The following is an 8,938-nucleotide window of genomic DNA, read 5'->3' on the forward strand; positions in this document are numbered from 1 at the left end:
AAAAAAAAAAAAAAAAAATCCAAATAAATTTAGCTTGCACACATAGGTTATACAAGGGAAAGGAAGTTTTTGAAAAAGTACTGCTGAGATTGGTTTATATGTTTATTTTCTTTGCTGTTAAAATAAGCTACTCCATGTTGCCCAGCTGAGGAATAGCCTCGTCTAAGTCCGCTCAGCAGGGATTGGACTCTCAGTGCACCCATTTCTTCCCTAGCTGTAGTACAGGCTGAGCACCTGGCATTGGTGCTGCTAGTGGCTTCAGAGAATGAAGACCCAGCTGTCCCCCACGCTTGGCCTGCTTGGGCTGCGATTCTTCAGCCCCTTTGTCTCTAAACAACCAGAGTCTCAAAGAAATTTTGGTTTTAAAAAGTAGTGCCAATCAGGTAACACCTGGTACTTCTTCAGAGCGGGGCAGTTTCTCCTCCTCTTTTCCGCTTTCTTTTTTTAACTTTTACTTTGTGTGTACTGGTGTCATGCCCGTGTGTATGTCTTTGTACCACATGTGTGCCTGGTGCCTGCAGAGGCCAGAAGAGGATGTCAGATCCCCTGGGTACCAAGTAGACACTGAAACTCAAACGAGGCTCATCCACAAGAGCAGCTTTTCACCTCTGCCCTCTCTCTCCAGTCCCTACCTGGTAATATCTGAACGGCTTCCAGTTAAAATCCTTTGCCATATTTTCCAAAGAAAACTAAGTTAAAACCTGAAAGCTGTTCAGAGACTACCATCGAGGAGGTCAGGTCCCAGATGAGGCAGGAAGAGGAGAAAGCTGAGGGAGCATAGCCTACAGGCCATGGCAGCCAGGCAGGAGATGAGCCTCCATCAGTCATTGCAGCTCTACATTGGAGCTGGGGTTTATCTCATTGCTGGCCTCCGCCCTGCCTACCTCTTCCAGTCCTCCTGTTAGCTTCACAGCTCCGTAGCTCCTTTATCGCTGTGTACAGGGTAAAGCAGGGAAAGCCCAGTTGGGTACATTAATAGACAACACCTGCCTGAGGGCATCTCCCTTTCTATTGGGAAAGTAGAATGCACAGACCTCAGAGACACGGAATGGTCTTCAGAGGTGGCAGGAGTCAGCCCATAATGCTGAGAAGTCCAGAAGGCTCCCTGAGGAGAAAAGCTCCTCTGAAGCCCTCATCTCTCTCCTTTAAAGGCATGGTTTGAGATGGGGTCTCAGTATGTCACTCTGACTGTCCTAAAACTATGTACACCAGGCTGGCCTTAAACTCAGAGATCTGCCTGCCTCTGCCTCCTGAGTGCTAGAAGTAAAGGGGTTTCCCAGCATGCCTGACTCCATCCCTCTCTCTTTGCCCTGCCGTAGGTGCATGGTATTTTGACCCTCCTTAAACTAAACTCTGAAATTGGCATTAAGAAACTTCAACTGGTACTCCAAAAAGCTCCACAGCCCAGAGCAGAATGGGCAGTCAGCAAAGAGTTCAGCTGACAGCACCTTTGTTCCTTTGAAAGCACCACTGTTTTTGTTCCTGATCACAGGGTCTAACACTCCCCAGTTTCCCTGGCCTCCTGTTACTGCCTGTTGAAATTTGTTCTTTTATCATCTGCCTAACCTCCGTTCTTACTTCCTCTTTCCATTACCTTTATCCTCTCTTTGCCCACTGTTTTTCTGTCCATTTTTGCCCTTCATCCCCCTCTGCCCCACTTATTAGAGACACTGGCATTGGCCTCTTGGGGAGTGAAGGGAGGCCATGTCCGGTGCTGTGCTTGGAGAATTGACCTTAAACCAGTGGAGCATGTGTCATTTAGCTGAGGTGGGTCATATGATTCTGCTGAAATGTTTGTCTTCATAATTAAATGGCATGATTTTGTTGGGATGTACCTGTTTATATTTATGACTTTGCTTTGAGATTTTATGTTTGGCTCTTTTAGAATGAAATTTTTGGTACGGCGGTGGCAGCAAGTGACAAGTACTAGCTCCATCAATATTAACATGGATGGCTTTGGACTGAATCCAGGTAAAGTAAAAAAAAAAAAAAGCATAATTTCTCTGAAATTGCTATATGAGTAATAGCTGTCAAATAATTCTAATGCTGTTGTTGTCGTTGAAAGATAGTACAAAAAATATGGAGCTTTTGTGGTCTTAATTCTTTGTGTTTATAATCTTATATAGCTACTTTGTGGGTTCTTCTCTCTGTCTCCTAACAGTACGTTCTCTGGCTCAGCTTAGCTTCTCTTGGCTCAGCTGTCACCAACAGTCTTCCCAGTCAGCTATCCTAATTCACTTTCAACTGTCTCTTATTTTCACTCTGCTTAATCTCATCTCTTCCCTTCATTTCACTCTCCTTTTGCTTCCCCTCTCTCCCTGTTCCCTTCCCTCCTCCTCCCCTCCCTTCCTCCTCTCATGTTACTCTTCTGTCTCCTGGACCCTACTTCTGTCTACTACTACTACTCCTTTCTCCAACTCCTTTCATTCTCTCTCAGCCTCTGCTAGCTTTTATATCCACTCCTGTTTCTAGAAGTCCAATAGCCAACCCCCACTGAAAAGCATAGGATCATTTAAAGGGCCAGGCACATAAAATATTTCATACTACATTTTCTCACATTTATTTTAGATACTAATTATGCAGTTTTGAAGTCGCTTCTCAGTTCTTCCCAATGTCTTTTCCAGAGTTCTCAGGTGTATGGTGTGATCTGTCTGTTGATCTCTCAAGAATACGTCCACAAAAGAACCTAACAGGGATGCTTCTCTTTCCTATAATTTGAGTACTGCTTCTTGAATCTTATGCTCCTGAACGGTCCTATCTTCTAGCATCTTGTATTTTGTAGTTCCTTATTGAAGTCTCTTATTCTCTGTCCCCAGCTCTGTGAACCTTTGCTTGTAGTTGTGCTCAGGAACCTGTGGTTGCTCTGCAATGTGGGTGACTCTGTATAGCAGCAGACCAAAGCCCTGCTCAGAGGCCTGTCAGTCGTTAGGTGCTGATCATTTCTTGTCCAGGCTTTTCTGGCTAGCTGGGAGAATCTGGCTCTCTTCTTTCCTCTTTTTGTGTTAGTGTGCACAGTTTTCAGAAGACCTCCCATGCTCATCTCTGAGCTTTATTAGTTTGATGGTTCCTATAAAAATAAAAATAAGTCTGCCCCTCCAGTGCAATACATTCACCGACTTCCATTCTGGTGTCAGAATGTCCGTCCTTATAGTATATAGGCTGATTTCATTCTACAGTTTTTTCTATAACCCAGTGTCAGCCACTGTTGTTTCTTTCACATTGATGTTCAGAAAATTTAAATTTAACAGCACTATTTAGTCTATCCCTGTGAGTCTTTGTTCTTCATTTTTGTTTTATAAGCATTTCTTTAAGCTGCAATTAGATTTTTAAACAATTGCTTGTCCTGTAGGATTTTATAGTATACTTATAATATTCCTGTGGCTTATATTATAATATACAAAGACTTGCTTCATCTTATTGGGTACATATGTAGGGGCATTGTCAGTCTTACTTTGTGCAGGTATCCCCACAATATCCATTACTTCCAGTAAATGTATAGTAAATGTATAATCATAGAATCAACCTTTTCAGAAATCAAAGCAGTTGCCCGTTGACGGATTTGAGAGTTGTGAACTGAGTAATGCAACAAGTGGGTCAGTTGCAGCCTGAAATTCCTTTGCCTTCTTTACTACCTAAGGCATGGTATTTCCAAATTCTGCAAATTGAAACACGTCCATCTGACAGACTTCATTCCTTTTGGTACCCTAAGGGTTAGTTACTTCCAGTGGGTAATAGTGTTTGGATATACAGAGAACAAGGAGGATGTTTTCTTCTAATTTCCTTGGCTTGTTGCCAAATAATACATTTTTTTATTTAAACCTTTATTAACTTTTTTTCATGAAATATTGATGTATCTAACATTTCCTATTAATAATTGGTCAATTTCTTCATTTCCTTGGGCTAAAGGACCTAGTAAGACTGTATGAGACTGAATATGGGTGAAAAATAATGGTTACTTTCTATATCTGATTACCTGTTGCAGTTGTATAAATAATAATGTTAATTCTTAATTATCAGGAATAAATTCAGTTTTGTATATGCAAAACAACTTTCTGTATATTGAGAGTCAGTAATTAAGACGTTCAGGAAAATCTAATAGAACCATATGAATTGCATAGAACTCTGACTTTTGAACTGAAGTATATGGGCTTTGAATTACTTTGCTTAATTTTCTTTCTGATTTATAACCAGCTGTTCCCAATTTATTTGCATCAGTATAAAATGTAGGTGCTCCAGGAATTGGTGTTCCTTTTACAGTATGTGGGAAAATCCAGTTAGGTCTTTTTGTAAACAGAAGACGCTTGCTTTTAGGATATTTGCTGTTAATTTCTCCCAAATAGTTGTTACAAGCTCCTTACCAATCTTTATTAATTACCCATAATGATATAATCTAAGCATTAATATAAGGTACTATGATTCCTGTTGGGTCTATTCCTGACAATTGATGTAGTCTTATTTTTCCATTTATAATTAAATCAGAAACCTGTTTTATATAAGTCTTTATGTTTTTACTTTGATTGCTAAGAAGATCTATTCTAAAATACTATCTTCCCTTTGCATAGTGAGCCCAGTAGGAGAATGACTCTAAGGCAAAATAATGAAAATACAGTCCAGTTTGGGAAACTCTGTGATTCACATATGCATCCTGCAGTCATTTCTACTGAAGTTAACTCTTTCTCTGCTTCCTTTTTTAGGTGTCTTGGACTGTCTAAGTCTGAATCTCCTTGTAATGTTTAAAACAAAGTACTTAAGAGTAGTTAATCCAGTGGTGGGCCATATCTAGTTAATATCTCCCATTAATTTTTAAAAATCATTAAGATTTCATAACTGATATGTTCTGATCTGTATCTTTTGTGGTTAAGTTTTGAACTTATAACCTAAGACAGTGGAATCTCCTCTCTATTTTATCAGAAGCAATCTGCAAACCCCAACATAGCAAAATTCTTTTTGTTTTACCAAACATTTTCTCTAAATACCTGCATCCAAACCACCCAACAAAATATTCACATAATGGATTGAGGAAATTTCCTATGGATTATTTCTAGCAGTTGTTGCACAAATTATTTGACATTCCTTGAAGAAGTGCTTTCCACTGATACCTTTTTACAGGTTGAGCATTTGTACATGAGGCACTATGAAGGCAATTTTTGCCTTATTGTGCTCTTGAAAGGAGACAGTAAAAAAGCAGTCTTTTAAGTCAGTAACTTTCATAGGTCATGCCTTAGGTAGTAAAGAAGGCAAAGGAATTTCAGGCTGTAACTGACCCATTTGTTGGGTTACTCAGTTCACAATTCTCAAATCTGTTAAGATTGTCCATTTTCCCTGAATTCTTTTTTTCTAACAAATACATGGGAATTCCATGGCTAGTAGGTTCTAGTTGAGCCTTCAGATGCTCTAGTAGCAACTGCTCAAGTACCTGTAATTTTTCTTTAGTTAAAGGCCACTGCTCTATCCACACTGGCTTGTTAGTCAGCCATTTTAAGTGAGGAGCTATTGATATAATTTCAGCAGTACTCCCCTCAAATTTGGACGCTCAATCGCTGTTGTGTCCTGTTTTTGGACAAACTGCAGAGTCTGGGGTTGTTCTTGATGCCATTTTTAAATAGTTCCTGATGAAGCATTTTCCATTTCACTCCTTATTGTAGGGATTGTCTCTGATATTGAGGGAATATTATTCTGAGTTCCCCACTGCTGTAATAAATCTCCTCCCCATAAGTTTATGGCTGTCAGCCATGTAAGGCCTTAACTTTTCTTTTTGGCCTTCTATTCCCACACACTTAAGCTATTGCACACTTTGTTTTATAACTTTTCAATTCTTAGAAACTGGGTACAACCCTTTTGAAGTATGTCTTCTGAATTCCAGTATTTTTGTGAAATGATCAGCTCCTGTTTAGCATTATGTTTCTGAGCTGGCATGGTAACTTGTAATTCCTCCTCTCTATGGCTAGAAATCAGTAGGGAAAACATTAGGGCTGAAACAGTTTGAGGTATAAAGAGAAAGGCCAAATTTGGAGGACACAGATTTAGAGGACACACACTGTGGTATCAGTAGTGTACCATGTTCAGGTGTTCTGACAATAGGGCAGCAAAGAAAGCATGCTTGGTACCCTGAAAGTATTTGGGATAGCCTTACACTGAGATGGAATTTTTACCATTTACCATAATGAGTTGTATTAGCACAAAAAGTTAGCAAATCTTGATTTCACCAGTTTTTGGTTTTGTTTCCAGTAAAGGTAGACTAGTGAAGATTAGAGTTGATTACATAAGTGTGGTTCTTATCCACATTTTCTCCCAAAAGCATACATACTCAGAAGCACTTCCACCTTTGATCTGGTAGCTACTAGGTATTTTACAAGAGAAATATTTCAATGAGCTAATTTTCATTGAAGCATAGTTCTTGATACCAGAAATAGTCATGTTCAGAGGTAAACAGAAAACCACTGAAAGGCTCTTTGGTTTGTACTGTTCTCTTTTAGCAAGAATTGAAACTGGCTGTAAATAGTACATAGTATTATATACTATTCTTTTAAACCTTTATAGTTTATGGGTTTCTTCTGAGGCTTGGTACTTTTTTCATTATGGTGATATATTTGGATTTATTTAGGCATTGAAAAGACTGATCCATTCTATCATTCTCCTGGTGGGCTGGAGCTGTATGGAGAACCAAGACACACAGCATACCGCTCAAGATTTGATCTAGACTATCCTAGGTCTCCCTTACCATTACAGAATAGGTAAGAATTCATCAAACCTTGGTAGAGTAAATGGTAGTGTTTCAGAAATAGATTGTTAAAGAGCTTATGACTTTTGCATTATGAGCTAAATATCTTTAGTTATATGGAGTTTCTATATCTTAAAGCTTAGAATCAGAGCTACATTTTGATTTGTAATGGTTTCTAAAGGCATCGAAAACACAACTTATAAACTATTTACAAATATATGCTGAAGTTAGACATTGGAAAGTACAGTTTATAAACTTTATAAATATATGCTATAGTTAGACATCAGAAAAGTATTGATCACTATCCATTACAAAAAAATAATGCTGTATACCTATGAAAAGTTGCTTAACACAAATCCTGCATATTCTGAACACCTCAGCAGGGCTTGTGCTAGGCCTTCTCATAATGGCATCTTTGAGTTTGTTGGAGTTACTTCCTTGTTATCCTATATTTAGAAGTCTGGAATCATAGCTCAGGCTGTATAGAGCATTGGGGAGGCAGGCTGTCAGTTCTACTGCATTGTTTCTGGCAAATTGGATTCCTGAATATAATTTAATCCTTAGGTACCCGGGTACTCCAGGAGACTTAAATTCCATTTCAATGGCTTCTTCTCAACTTCACCAGTACAATCCTGATAAATCTCTGACAGATTATGTCACTCGGCTAGAGGCACTGAAAAGGCGACTTGGAGCTATACAGTCAGGTGCTGCATCTTAACCACTTCTTTGTAGTGGCAATGCTACATCCACTCATGTCTCTCTAACTCTTCAACATGCTTCTGCAGGTTAATCAAATCCTGTAGCTCAGCACAGAAGTTCCCCGGTTGTCCCAGCTTAAACTCTGACCAGCAGAGAGCTGACTCTTATCACACATTAGCTTAAATGTGTTCCAACAGCACCCCAGAGTGATTTTGTACTGGCTTCATTTGCATTAGACAAATGCATGATAGGTACCATCTGCAAGGTACTCCGAGGCCCAGCACAGAACCTGTTCCTAAGTAGCATATGGTAGAAAGCAGCAAAGTATAGAAGGCAGAGCAAGTTTTGCCCTAAGCAGGTAATGCAGCCAGCCTCTTCTCAATGTGCTTAGTGTCCTCAGTGACACTATGCATCATCATATCTCCCCTCAAAATATGAACCACATTCCATAAAGATGAACTTTTAAGGGGTGGAGAGATGACTCAGCAGTAAAGGTGCCTGCCTCCAAGCCTGAGTATCTGAGTTCAATCCCCACAACCCACAAGGTAGGAGAAAACCAACTCCCATAAGTTGCCCTCCAGCCTGCACTGTGAGATACCACCTACACATAGACAAAAGTGTAATTTTTAAGACTTTGTAAGAATCTTTTATTCTCCTCAGAACTATACACAAATTGTCACCCTTTCTGTAGAGGTAGATTTCATTATAGGAAAACTTCCCTGCCTTCACTCATTCACTCCTGGCCCAAAGACTGTCATTTTAGTTCAAGCTTTTGGGCTACCCATCCACTGTGATAGATTTGTATTTGTTTGTTTTTAGTTATTCTATATGTATGGGTGTTTTGTCTCCATGTGTGTCTGTGCACCACATACATGGCTGATGCCTGCAAAGGCCAGAAGACGACATCAAGTCTCCTAGGACTGGAGTTATAGATGGTTGTGAGCTACCATGTGGTTGCTGGGAATCAAACCCAGGTCCTCTAGAGTATTTCTAACAGCTAAACCATCTCTTTAGCCCCTGATCATTTTTTAAGGCCTGCAATTATTTAGAGGTAGTTTAGCTGTTCATTCAAGACATGAATGATATGTCTTGATATGAAGACAATATATCAAGAAGTCAGGTATTTAATCCAAGTAACCTTTGGAGTGCTCATGAAATACATCAGCACTCTCCCTTCCCTTGCTGGGGGACAGTCAAGGTGACCTCTAAATATAGTCAGCCTCTTGGAGCTAAATTTAAGCTGAAGGCTGAAGATGGTTTGTGTGAGAAACAACAAAATTCTAATTTGTGGTTCCCAGCACCAAGTGTCCTGAGGCAGTATCATAACTGACTATAAGTCCATCTCTAGGGGATCCAGTGACTTAGGGCATTCTTTGCTGCACTCACATAAACACATGTATACGCGCACACACACACACACACACACACACACACACACACCACAGTATACATTATTTAGAAAAATGTTTTAAGTTCAGGTCTGAAAACATTGGGTTTGTGGTTGTTTTCCATTTGTGA

General features: G+C 39.7%; 1 protein-coding gene across 1 annotated transcript in view; it reads left to right on the plus strand.

Moving 5' to 3' along the window:
* The window catches only part of Akap9 (A-kinase anchoring protein 9), a 174,068-nt gene extending 165,767 nt beyond the window's left edge, over positions 1 to 8,301 (plus strand). Inside the window, 3 exon segments of the mRNA XM_031380282.1 lie at positions 1,886 to 1,971; positions 6,605 to 6,734; positions 7,286 to 8,301. Of these exon segments, the coding sequence (XP_031236142.1) occupies positions 1,886 to 1,971; positions 6,605 to 6,734; positions 7,286 to 7,439 (370 nt within the window). The 3' untranslated portion in view covers positions 7,440 to 8,301.
* The last annotated feature ends 637 nt before the right edge of the window (positions 8,302 to 8,938 follow it).

Source organism: Mastomys coucha, unplaced genomic scaffold, assembly GCF_008632895.1.
Source record: "Mastomys coucha isolate ucsf_1 unplaced genomic scaffold, UCSF_Mcou_1 pScaffold19, whole genome shotgun sequence".
NCBI classification, from domain to species: domain Eukaryota; kingdom Metazoa; phylum Chordata; class Mammalia; order Rodentia; family Muridae; genus Mastomys; species Mastomys coucha.